The 14522-nt window shown below is 31.0% G+C and overlaps 1 protein-coding gene across 1 annotated transcript in view; it reads left to right on the top strand.

Annotated features, from left to right (window-relative positions):
* LOC123703990 (homeotic protein distal-less) overlaps positions 1–4854 on the top strand; it is an 87630-nt gene extending 82776 nt beyond the window's left edge. Inside the window, exons 7-8 of the mRNA XM_045652216.1 lie at positions 2390–2526; positions 3815–4854. Of these exons, the coding sequence (XP_045508172.1) occupies positions 2390–2526; positions 3815–3833 (156 nt within the window). The 3' untranslated portion in view covers positions 3834–4854. The remainder of the gene's footprint in view (positions 1–2389; positions 2527–3814) is intronic.
* Positions 4855–14522: the final 9668 nt, after the last annotated feature.

Below are 14522 nucleotides of genomic sequence, written 5' to 3'. Positions count from 1 at the left end.
ATAATGTAATAGGACGTCTTTTCAAATATTAATTTGAAAAGACTTTGTATGATTTCGTGACAATATACCTTCACCAAAACGCTGCTTCAATAGATTGTCTTTTGTAGTTGTATAACTTTAGAAAATGGCATTTCTAAAAAATACTATAACATTATAAAATTATTACCATGAATATGACATCTATCTGCATACAAAATCTTTCGAAAATTCACCTAAAAGTGAAACAACTTCACAAATATTTCAAACTAGAGTTTTAACTTTAAATTCGTGTAAAATCAAATAAGTATTCGAAATGTCAAAAATTTTACCAACTACCGTATATTACATCACTCAAATGTGGTAAAGTGGTAGAATTCAACAATGTAAGAGAAAGGGCTCTCCAAGATCTAGGACGTCGAGGGCGGTGTTACTATTTTAGCATGAGAACTTTTTCTTTTTAGTGGTTAACACCTTTTTTTCTTTTGTGTAAGAATTGAAGCAGGGTTGACGTTTATACTTTTAAACACAATTTAAATTTTATAAGAATTAGAAGGTTCATTTTGACTTATCATAAAACTAGCTTACCGGGGCTTCGCCCGCTTTGTCTAAAACCTAATAAATTATATACCTACTAAAACCTTCCTCTTGAATCACTCTGTCTATTAAAAAAACCGCATCAAAATCCGTTGCGTAGTTTTAAAGATTTAAGCATACAAAGGGAAATAGGGACTTAGGGACAGAGAAAGCGACTTTGTTTTATACTATGTAGTGATGATGATGATGTAAACTATGATTTTGAAAATTTTAAGACTGAACCGATTTTCATAATTCTTTCATTATATTTCCTGGGGAATATAATTAACATACTATTATTGTTTTGTTTTCATAAACAAAATTTTGCTCCTGCTAAATATATCTTATAAATTATTCTACAATCTATATAATACAAGCTTTATCTATGAATCACTACACAGTATAAAATAAAGTCGCTTATTTCTCTGTCCCATGTCCCTTTGTATGCTTAAACCTTTAAAACTACGCAACGGATTTTGATGCGGTTTTTTTTAATAGATAGAGTGATTCAAGAGGAAGGTTTTAGTATACAATTTATTAGGTTTTATACAAAGCGGGCGAAGCCGTAGGTGGAAAGCTAGTATTGTATAAAACGCTTTTTCAATAGAAATAAATATACTTACATAACTAATTTTACGTTAATATAATATTTATTTCACTAACATCGTCATATGAAGATGTGTTTGTAGAGAAAAACTTTCCTATATTATATGCGTATAATGAATTAACACAATAACAATTACCACTAGATAAAAGTTATTAAACAGAGTAGCAATAGAGGTGCGGTTCCACACCTAGCATGGTAAATTGTACGTAGATCACGCAATACGCGTTGTTTATATAGATAATTACATAGCACTATGTTTTATTAGGGAGAGTGGATCAGTGGTTTGATTGTTTCTGGGAAAGTCGGGGGTCTGAGATAGTTAATATTAGTTAGTGAGAATGATTATGACGAATGTGTAAGGATGATTTTCTATGTTATTTGCTCTTTATCAATAATGTTTCTGATATTAAATTTGTAGAGCATCGAAAAAATATGATGAAAAATCAAATACAAATTATTTGTACACAGTCTGTATAATAAGTACCTACATATCAGCAAAACTAATTTTGAAAGTTACAAGCCGACTTTAAGCTTAGGTATACTATTAGCGTAGGTATTGTAATTAATCTTTTTATTAGTATGTCTTTCTTACACGTCCTCAAGTAAGATTATAAATAAAACACTTATTCTTATAATGTGTAGGTGATTAATTTTTAATTCAACAATATGTATATAACAACAGAATAAGACACGTATATAACACATATCCTTTTACATTTTACTTTCAAAATTATTCTATAACATAAACTGTATAGTCTGTATATCATAGAACACATGTATATAACAAACTAGCGGTCCGCCCCGGCTTCGCCCCTGGTACATATTCACGTTTTCTCTACATAAGAACCATCCTCGTACTTCCAGGAATATAATAAAAAAAGAATAAAAGAAATCGGTTCAGCTGTTCTAAAGTTATGCGCTTACCAACACATTTTGGGATTCATTTTTATATTATAGACTAGCTTACCGCCCGCGGCTTCGCCCGCTTTCTCTAAAACGATTTGAGATTTAAACTATCCTATCTCTCAAGTTGGATCGAACTGCACATGGTGTGCGAATTTTATTATAATCGGTTAAGTGGTTTAGGTGTCCATTGAGGACAAACATTGTGACACAAGATTTATATATATTAAGATAAAGTATTTTTTATATATTTAGTTTCTCTTATTTATAAGGAATATTGTATTGTTTCCCAAAGATAAATAAGTAAATAACACATTTCTCTCTCAGGGCGCGCCCCCCGGGCCATGGGACATGAAGGGCGCACACGCGCACGCGCTGCACCACCAGGGCGCGCCACAGCCGCACCCGCCCTACGTGCCGCAGTACTCGTGGTATCAGACGGAGGCCAACCCTGGATTGCTAACGTGAGTATCTAAAAGGAGCTATAAAAGTGGGGGAAGGTGGGGGGAGCGCGAGAAATAGGGAAAAATATAGATGGTTAAAAGCTGAGGTGACCACGGGCCTGTTGACGTAAGTATCTGTATGGGGAAATTAAGAGAATAAAAGGGGGGACAAAAAAGGGCTAGTGGCTCCGCTGCTGTGACTAACTTAGTTGTAGCAGTAATTGGAGCTTTTGATGTGAGTATTTTGGACAAAATAAATGGTAAACAGGAAATACTATCGTAAGTATAGATGGAGAAGGAAAAGAGGGAAAAAGGAAGGGAAAGCAATAAAAATGGAGGCTTGGCAAAATGACGGAACGTTCTACTATAGAATTGCTTTTGGGTGTTGCATTACATTTTGGACTTATGGAATCGAACTCACATTAGGTACCTTATGCATTTGTCATTCAGCAATCGGTCAATTAATGAAATAATACCTACATCATATTATGTACATATTTATATCATGTATTAGTGCCACTTCAACTGCCTCTACAAGGACTCTACATAAAGCTTCTACTACTAAGTTTATTATAAATATAATTTTTTAAGATTTATGTGTTTCTAACAACAAGCATTTTATTATATCTTTGTTTTATGTACTTTATAGCTTATAAAAATAAATACTTATCAATTTTTATTTATTATTTGCAGTGAAAACGGCCTAGCCTTGTTCCATCGAATGGGTTTACGGAGTCAATTTTTAGGACCAAATGAACAAAATTACGATAGCTGAAGATCTGCTTAGTTTTAATGTATTTTTCACAATTTTTTTTGTAAAAAAACAGCAATTTTTCAATATTACATGCACACGCGCGTTTTATGATATTTCATCTTTGTTTTTTTTTATATGTACATTCGCTTAATTTTACAATGGCACACATAATCATGAATGGGGGTTTATTTTTCAGTATTTAAAAGGCCAGACTTTCAAGTTAAAACTTAACTGTTTTATTCAAAATTCAAATGAAATTTGTTTTTGTTATTGACCATTTACAAAAAAGTCTCTTATTTTTATTTTTAATACAGTCAATTTAAAAAAAAAATTCAATAAATATTACCTAGATAACAAGGTGTTGGCCGTCGTCACATTCAATATAAATGAATTAAAATCATTAAGTTTTTACATTCATTTCACATCTAATTATTTAAATTTTCCCAAAAATACATTTTATTGTATCTGGCCGGATGTTTTATATATGAATACCATCAAATTACTTCCTATTTTATTGTTAAAAAATCATTAATACAAAAAATTATTTGTCAACAGGGTCTGGCCGGCCGTGTAACACCGTTGGGTTTACAGAAAATAATAAAAGGAAGTAAATTTATATAATAATATTAAAAAATAATCCCCTCTCGCGTTTGTGGAAAACACGACACAACCAACTTTAATATTAAGATATATTTAACAATTAAAAAATGTAAATTTTTAGCTATTTTATAGGTTATTTTAATGTACACGCGTTAAAGTTGCCACAGATAATTTCGCTGTCGCCATCTTGGCATTGAGTTGTGTATGCCATTGTAATCTTATGCGTATACAAATTTGGCAATGTCTTAATATTTGTATAGATATTTTATTTTTTATTAGGCGTGCAATAATGTACATAATATTATATCAAGTCCCAGTGTTCAACTTATGTAAAAATGGATAAATGATTTCCAAATTTTATTTTATTGTACTGTATAACATTGCCACTTTCTAATAAAAAAAGCAAACTGTCAACGTCAAACAGTTTTATAATCTGTGGCGTATACGCTATAGATAATTTATTTTTAAAACGTTAACCTTACTATATGAAAATTAATAATTTAAGCTTTAAAACCATTATCTATTTATTTAGTAAAACGGGAAAACAAACCTTTCTGTTGTGATAAATAATTTTAAGATTTTTTTTTTTGTTTTTTATGTAGAAAATACTTCGAGTAACGTGGCATGTGCAAAAATGGACGCATAAATTTGTATTTATAACGAATGTACTTTCATATTTCTATCTATTTTAATTCTTTAATCAATTTAACGGATTTTGAACCGTTTAAATTTTAAATTTTTGACCTATTAGTTGTGAATTACTTAGTATAAATAATTGATATAATATAATTATTTTGGTTGAAAGTCCGTTAAATTGATTTCAGAATATAAGGGTCTTTACGGGATGATTTGTACATATGTTTTGTAAAATATAGAAAATAATATACATATAAATATAGATAGATTAATTACTTCATAATTTCAATGTATAATAAGGAAAGTGGAACTAAGAGGAAAGTGAATTAATTCTTTTGTCAAATAAAAATGGAAAAGATTATGCTGTGTTTTCATTTTATTACCCTTGTATTTTATTTACACTATCTTCCAATAGATATAATATATCGATGAATATTAAAATATAAAAAATATTTTTATTTAGAGGTTTCATTATACTTAGTACGTAGTTATTCAACTCATTTCAAACTCAAGAAAGACTGAACTAATTTTGATTATTCTACGGTGCATTTAAATCAAACGAGCGAATGCTCATTCTAACCCCACTAAGTCAAATTATTTTACTTAGTGTAAACAGGCGTAGAGCATTCTTTTATGTTCTTTATAGTGCGTTCGAAAAGATTCTATGCAATGTTCTAATACTGAACAACACTGAATACGAGTTTTCGTTTACACTAAAAAACACGAAGGAATGCTCTTGCACTTGCTCTAGCTCTGTTCGTTTGATCTAAATGCACCTACCTATTATGGTTACTTATTTCAGCGAACTGTCTCTTTATAATTGTATATGTACATAATATTGCAAACATATGGCAGTAAAATGTACAGTCAATTTTGAACAATATTTATTATAAAATGAATACTAAGCAATTGCGAAATAAAACACATTTTCATCGAAGAAATAAAACACATTTTGTTTTTTATTTACATTTTATTATGTTGGCACACAGAAACAAGTCTAAAAAGATATCTTAAAACGAGACCCAGAGGCATTTTATTACCGTATCATAGTATGTATAGAGATTAATTTCAGCTAATGAGTTCAATACAACTAATAGGCACAGAACATATTATAGGTACATTTTATACATTATACATACATAGGTAGGTATATTGATTTTCTGAAGAACATTCCAAGGAAGTTTGCATGCAGAGAGCTAGAAGAAGGCTAGAAAAGTCTATTTGGATAAGAAAATAACAGTAAGTAAAGTAAGGTAAGAAGAAAATAACAAGATTTTGTAACTTAATAGAGAAGTAAGTACATATGTGGTAAAAATACGAACCTAGGTACCTATCGAACTTTATTTTTCTTCAATTATAATCGTTAAAACTTAATGTTTGACCTATTAGTAATAAAATATTGTATTTCCTTGTCTTAAAAGCGGAGAGTAACCTAGTTAGGTGCCTTAATTAGTAAAACATGAAAAAAGGAACTACATAGATTCTGATACTACTTATGTACAGCAATGGTAAACTAAGCATTTATTTTAATAATTTTATCATACATACCTACCTACATTATGTATAACAATATTTTACCAAATACATAAGTACGTTATACCTGAGGCAAATATGTCGACTCTACATTTTTAGAATCCCGCTTTTCATAGAAATTTATGTATATAATTCGACGTTTACAATACATCGCAATAGATGAAAATCGAATACATTCACTAGGCTTAAGGGCCGATTTTTCAATCCATGGATAAAACCTACCCGTCCAATAAAGTATTACTCGATAATATTAAAATGTCACCCGTAAACTGTCAAATACTGGCAATTAGAATACATTTCATAAATGGTAGTTTAATACGTTATTTTACGAATAAGTTTTACACAAGGATTGAAAAATCATCCCATAATGAAATTAAAACATTCGGTTTCATTTTATTTATAAAAAGACAGACAAAAATGAAACAAGGTTATCAAAGTTGCAATTCACAGTAGTTACCTACACTAGTTATCAAATTATTGGTCGAAAAATATTACTTTCATTATCATGTGAGCTAGTTGTAACAATTTTTTTAAAACAACAGAGTAAGCGGTAGCGTACCTAATCACTACATCACTACATATAGGTAGTACAAAACAAAGTCGCTTTCTCAGTCCCTATTTCCCTATGTCCCTTTGTATGCTTAAATCTTTAAAAATACGCAACGGATTTTGATGCGGTTTTTTTTTTAATAGATAGAGTGATTCAAGGGGAAGGTTTTAGTGTATAATTTATTAGGTTTTAGACAAAATGGGCGAAGCCGCGGGCGGTAAGCTAGTATAATATAAAGTAAAATCCATACTAATATTATAAATGCGAAAGTAACTCTTTCTGTCTGTTACTCACCACGCCATAACTACAGAACCAATTTGGTATAGAGATATCTTGATACCCGAGAAAGGAACTAGGCCCGGGAAATAGGATAGGTTTTATCCTGGAAATCCCACGGGAACGGGAACTATGCGGGTTTTTCTTTGACTGCGCGGGCGAAGCTGCGGTTGGAAAGCTAGTATCGTATTATGTAGGAGAGAGTTCTTTTCTAGGAGAGATTACCAATCGAATACCTACATATTATATAACTGAAAGTTTGTTTGTATGTTTCAAAATGAAGAAGTGCAGTGGAGCTAGTCTGTTATAAAATCGGGTGAAATAATTAAATAAAATCATAGTTACGAAAGGTACCTAGTTTAGAAATGATTTACTTTTAGAATGAGCAGAAATAAATATTACCATCATTATATTATATTCTCAAAAAGATAAAACACATATGTCTAGCTTTCTCGATAATTGAAGACCAATTATTTTAATGTAATTTACGGCCGTTAAAGTAACCGTCGATGACATTTGAAAATTTTCATACTTTCCCGCCAAATGTGACGTTTCTTTTTTTTCAGACAGCTGCAGCACAGACCATAGACGCAAAGAAATTCAAAGGCTAGTTGCATATTACAGGGAATTACATAAGATATGTGAAAAAAAAAAGTTTTGTATCCTGTCAATTGCTACTTTGCATACTACGTGCCTAAGTGTTGTCATATCCATTTAAGTTTTAAATGCAAATTACGAGAAGCACATCAATGCTGTATGATTAAAATAGTTGTTTTTAAGCATGACAATTACTTGACTTTATTGTTATGGCACACTTATAATTGCAAATAATTAAATAATAGATAGATCAAAAGAAATTTCTTCAAGCTGGTAATTTTTATTGGTTGGGACTTGGAAGCTGTTTACAGTAATGCACTTTATTTTATTAGACACAGACTATAATAAATAAAAAAGAGTTTGTTTTTTTTTCTTTATTAGTCTAATATTGTATTTTTTTAAATTGTTATTAAGTACCTACTTTCACACGAAAGAGAAGAAATCTGTAATGCTTAATGTTGCCGAAGAATTTGTCAAAAATTGGATAACATTCGTCTTGCAACAAGACATGTAGCATAAATGAGAAAATTTATCTTTTTAGAACAGATGAAGTTGCGTGTGACATATCATAATTATTGTTTTAAGACGTCAACTTAATCCGAATCAATTAATCTCAATTAGTGATTTCATTTATCATCAATCATAAATAATATACTTAGTTACAAACATAAAAAAACACGCTTAAACTCATGAAATTATTGTCACCGATTGTATATATACCGATAAGTGTGCAGAGTTTGAATTAAATCTCTCCGTTTAAAGTGGGTCAAAAACAAAAAAAGGCTGTTTAATTGTAATTGTAAAACATATAATTAGTAGGTAATTGTTGTTAAATAATCAATCAAGCGGTCGGTAAATAATAATTTGATATACAGTAAACAAACTTGTAACGAGCTAGTAATCCTTCGAACAATCAACCAGCTAGTTTTAATTTCATGCAATTAATTTTCGTAGTACATAATATAAACAACTAAATTAAATAAAATTGCGTGATTTCTTTTATCCTTTAAGAGTACCTATGGATGGATAACTCTTTCACATAAATATGTCCCTATGTCCCTTTGTATGCATCTTTAAAACTACGCAACGGATTTTGATGCGTTTTTTTAATAGAGTGATTCAAGAGGAAGGTTTTAGTAGGTATATAATTTATTAGGTTTAAGACAAAGCGGGCGAAGCCGCGGGCGGTAAGCTAGTATACCTACGTAGTATAAAAGTTAAAACAAACTCGATGTCACTGTCTCTTCGTCCCCATGTAGGTTTGAATCTTTAAAACTGCGCAACGGATTTTGATGAGGTTTTTTATAGATAGAGTGGTTCTTGAGGAAGATTTTAGTTAACAATTTGTTTGGTGGACACTCTTACACGAAAAACCACTGTACGGATTATGATGACACTTGGCAAATATGAGGCTTTTGTAGCTTAGAATAACACAAGCTATAAAAATAGGTACTTGCTATTGTGTCGTGACTCGGCTAGAAAGTAAAAATTAGCTGTTATAACTGCGTAGAATTAGATAAATATAATAAGCTGACCCGACTACCGTTGTTCTGTTCACGCAAACCGACGAACACGCGAACTTTGTAGAATTGTAGAGTCCTAGAGTTTTCTTATTCTCTCTGCAACTATCTTAATGTAAGGTCCCATCTAGAAATTTTACATCTTATTACCTAATATAATGTGCCTCAGCTTTTTAATGGTGGTGATAATTACTTCTAATGAACCTGGAATAGGAAAGATACAAATTTCATTAAGAGAAACAATTTCATTATACATGATTACTGAGTAACATATTTGTTGTCATTGTTTTCCCGGGTAAATTACCAGGCTTAGGTATGTATTCCCAATAGTTAGCGTAAAATTAACAAACAATTAATTGTACCTAATATGTAGGTATTCACTGTTCGAACTTTAAATTTCAATTCTTCACACATAAACATTTCAAAGTTTCAGGCGATTAAGAAAAAAACAAAGATATTTATTTGATATCTGTGCACAGATATATAAAAAGAGAGATCCTTCAAGTTAATGGCTCACCGACACCTTCCATTCTTTGTGTTGATATCTGCAACATTGTAACTGAAGTAACTTGACTGATTTATACGTATTTAAACAATCATTTTTATTTAATATATCATTTTGTAGTTAAAAGCTTATTTTTTAAATATAATGTGCAAAATTTGTTTATAGAGATTATATTTTACAAAATTTTACTTACTAGCATTTGATAACCCCAAAAGTTACCTACTATTTAAAATATTAATATCATGTCTCATCTATAATTTAGATTATTTATCTGCAAATATTAGAGTGTATAGTCGGCCTTTGCATTCTAGGGTACCTATTACCTCTATATGTCATATGCTTTGCATTGCTACTTGCATTTTTCCAGTTACTTTTATACTAAAGTCTAAGTAACTTATAGCAGTGTCGGAATTCAAATAAAACACACCAGTAAAAGTATTTATTTAAAAACCACAAAGTAATAGTTTAATGCCAAGAAGTAACGCAAACATTAATTAAGTACATAATATTTTGATTGTTCGCTATTTTTCAATTATCAAAAAGAATGTTCAACTCGCCTGGTGTTTGTTGTAATGTGTGCTAAATATCATGTCTTAAATGGTAACATAACAATTATAGAAAATATTCATTGGTAAACAAACAGACAGACTGGGAATCTTCGTTTTGTTGTGAATAAATATTTAGCAATATAACTGCTAATGATCCTTGTAATGCGTTTAGCGCGCTGCATTTGTCGCTTTATGACCAATAAATAGACGACGATGCTTACCATTTTTACATGCAAATAATCTTTTTTTTATAACGATTAAAAGATATGTCACATGTCGTTACAGCCAGTATGACTTAGTGCCTCAGCCGTGCCTTAGCCCACATTTGGATTTAAAAAAAATATGACATTGACAGAAAGATGTCCGCCATTGCGGTGCGTCCCGCGCAAAATGTAGTGTAATTAAAATGTCGATCAGCAGCCAATTATAATGTGCCTTTATTGAAACGTCCCGCAGATGTTGGAGGTTTTTTACATCGCGGCGTAGTGCAAAGGGATTTTTGTTTTTGCCGCGTTGTAGGCTGGTTGGCTTAGTTTGTCAAATGACATACGTGACTCCGGAGTTGGTACTCGCTAGCGCTTGGAAATTGTTTAGTCGCTTTTTAAACGCAATTAAAATATATGGGGGCTATAATTAAGCGCGAATTATTATTGTTTTAAATTTAGAATATAATGTTGACATATAGTTGTTCTAATATATTTAGATACTAGTTTTCTGTTAGATACAAGCAGATCAAAAGTATAGGTAAGATAGAGAGCTTCAAATATAAGCATATTCTATCACCAATGTTTAGATTAAATTGTTATTATAACTGAAGCACTAAATTGAAAAAATCAAGAGCAAATTTAACCACGTACTACGTAGAGTTATGACAATTATAAAATAACAAAATGCCAAAAATTTCACCACGTCAAAAGTTTATGTAGATATTAAGTGGTAATTACATACAACTCGTTTCATAAAGGTCGATAAGTAATAAATATGTGTTGGCTGATCAAAAAAATGACACATTGACGATCAAATTAGGCCGTTCCGTTAATAGGGGTTAAATATATCATAAACATTAGGTACATAATAATACATATATTGTATTGTCGAAATCTTGCCGCTTTTATTGAAGTGAAACTTCTTTAGACGCGTTGAGAGTAAAATATCAAGATCGCGTCATGGTAATGCCGTCACGTCATTTTTCACGATTTTAGTATCTTTGAATATTGCCAAAGAAGTTTCACTTCTGACACGTGTGCTCAGCACACTCGCTCTTTTTTATTTATTTGGCTGAACTAGGATAGTAGTATTAGTTTTATGACTATGAGAGACAATGTAATTCTTATTGTAACTTTAAAGATATATTGTAGACTAGCTTCCGCCCGCGACTCCGTCCGCGCGGATGTCGGTCTTCGCGTGGATGGTTTATTTCTCCATTTTGAGTAACTCTGAAAATGACATCTTATAAATCTATTGGCCCAAATACGGCTATGGCTATAATCCTATAATAATACGCAACGTGTGTTCGCGGTTCTACGGAACAACGTCTATGGATAAAACTGAAAAATTAAGATTAATTTTTTTCTACGTATTTTTCCAGGATAAAAAGTATCCTATTTTACGCCCAGGATAATAAGGTATAATTATACCAAGTTTCATCGAAATCGAACCGTTAGTTTTCACGTGATGCCTTCACATACAGACAGACAGACAGACAGACAGACAGACAAAAATTTTTTTAATCACATATTTGGGTTTGGTATCGATCCAGTAACACCCCCTGGTATTTATTTTTTCAATATTTTCAATGTACAGAATTGACCCTTCTACAGATTTATTATATGTATAGATATGAAATTTTATTAAACAGAATATGAGTCCAGCTTTTCTTTTACATTTTCTTAACCTTAGTTTCAACTTTAAATAGTGGAAATGAAGATGAAAATGAATAAACAAATAATTGTTCTAGTGTAGGCCTCTAGCTATAACCTTTTCATCCATTTCCTATTAATTTACTTTTTTTGTCGTTGACAATAATTTTTTACCGAAGCCCTATCTTGGCAAATGTTTATGGATAGTGGTGGTTGTTCTCCTTTCTAAATCAAAAATGGAAAATGAACATTGCTGAAAATATTTTTTTAATCAGAATTTGTAAAAATAGTTATGCATTTAAGATTCAGTATTTTCGGATTATTGTCTGGTATTTTTAAGAAATAAGATAAACTGTATGTTTAGGTGATTTTTTTGTAGGCTTTATGAAATTGAAGTAGTTATTTCATTCGGATAGAAAAAGCGCTGATGTTCGTATGTTTTAACAGGGTTCATGAATATTTCATACGTGATGCATATTTATATATAGATACAACAAATTTGCTTTAAATTTCTCAGACTTCAAATCACTTTTTGCATAAAAACCATTGTTAAAAATCTTTTTATTAACCACGTCAAAAAGCATAGCATATGCTAAGCACGCCCCCGTCGCCTAAAGTGTCACATTCTAATAAAAAAATTAAAAAAGGGAATCGAAACCCCAATCTATGGAAACGCAGGAAGTATACGCCCACGGAACCCTTTAAAAAATAATAAAATAGTCCCTTCCGAAGGGCTCGTACAAAAGAAAAAAAACGTATTTGGACATCTGCTCTCCAAGTTAAGATATTTTACCTTTAATTTTTAATTTAATAGCAACATTAATTCGATTGCTATGCTGAAAATTTTTAAATTGATACGTGTAAAAATCATCACCGTCAAAACTGGATTATTGACTAGTGTGTGCCCGACGCTGTCTGAAAGGAATTTCTAATAAGATCGATGTAGTGATAATTTCTCGATAAGTCTCTATTATGCGCTAGGTATTTGAAGTTAATATAAATCGAATAACGTTTAAGGTGAAATGAGACCCAAAACAGACGTTTCGAGCTCACGGAGAATTAATTAATTAATTTTTTCTACCATTTCAAAAATGTATTGTAATCGTCCGTATTTGCCAGTTTACAGGTGACATTTTAATATGTTCGTGTAACACTTTATTGGACGGATAAATTTTAACCAAGGATTGAAAAATCGGCCCTTAAACAAACGGAATCGATCACAAGAATCTCCATTGACAAGGTCACTTACTACTAACATAAATTACAACATTTCACTTATTTTGTAATAATACACGGACTATATACTACTAAAATACCTTGTGCACCTTATAAAATTAAATTCAGTTTCACCTGTGTTTTTAAAAACGAATTCGAAAAAAACAGTAAAATAAAAACCTCCAAGAAATGAAAATAGTCTCTGTTTTTTTTTAAAACCAAGAAATATTAATTATTAAATAAATATTTACAATTAAGATGTACCTATATTCAGATAGTTTGCATCCACGCTGCTTTCATAATAGTGCTTATTTGGCCGTAGATAACCAAAAAGGATCCAACCCACAAAATGTTACTTTTGAGTTATTGAAGTTTGAAGTTTAACCTGTGTTTGTTCATATAAAGACTTGCTTGTGTTAATTGCTTCCTAAGGAAAAGTGTGTGTGTCAATGTATATTTTATTCTTACAAACAAATTTTATTGAATTTAGTTTTATTTCTTGAAATATTCAGCTAAATGTGTGTTAGGATCCTTTTTGATAAAACCTATTTTCAATTATGATAAGTGAATTTTCATTTCGCAAAAACGATTCAAAGTAGCTAATTGCTACTAAGATCCTTATTTTTTTTTAATTTCATAAATAAAACAACTAACTTTCAATTTTTTTTTTTCATTATTTATATAAAACATATTAATTCTATCCGATTTACTATTCTTCTTCGTGTGCGAAGTCCGGTTCATCGCCATATCTACATCGTCATGAAGTCTTGGATTGCCCCCTTGGATTGATTTATAGAAATCCAGGTAGTATTTAGATAAATAGTCAAAGATTGACTCCAAATCGTCTAATTGGGCTTTTCTTTAACATTTGGCCATAGTCATTGAAAATCATTATCAACTTTTGCAGCGACTAAACTGATGTGTCGAGCTGTATTCTCCTCTTGAATTCAACATGACTAAACTGTTTAGTCGATGGAGGTGCGCATACAATCGATTTCAATCGATTTCAGTCTTAATAATTTATATCCCCAACAAACCTTACAGTCTTCTATAGGCAATTCTTGAATGAAGGTAATAAAGATCACATGAGAGCGTGATTGATAGTTGTGTGAGTAATTTTTTTTTAACCGACTTCAAAAAAAAGGAGGAGGTTATCAATTCGGCCGGTATATATTTTTTTTTTTTTTATGTATGTACACCGATTACTCCGAGGTTTCTGAACCGATTTACGTGATTCTTTTTTTGTTCGATGCGGGATAGTGTCGAATTGGTCCCATAAAAATTTTATTCGGATAGGCCCAGTAGTTTTTATTTTATGAGCATTTTTGTCTGTAGGTATTTGTAAATTTTGCAAGTGCAAGTTTGAAGTCGGTTGTTTTTAACGCAGTTATCACTTGTTGTTACTTCGACATATTCGTCAGCTT

Source organism: Colias croceus, chromosome 28 (genome assembly GCF_905220415.1).
Source record: "Colias croceus chromosome 28, ilColCroc2.1".
Lineage (NCBI taxonomy): Eukaryota > Metazoa > Arthropoda > Insecta > Lepidoptera > Pieridae > Colias > Colias croceus.
The sequence above is the reverse complement of the archived record's forward strand: the minus strand, read 5'-3'. Positions and strand labels throughout refer to the sequence as shown.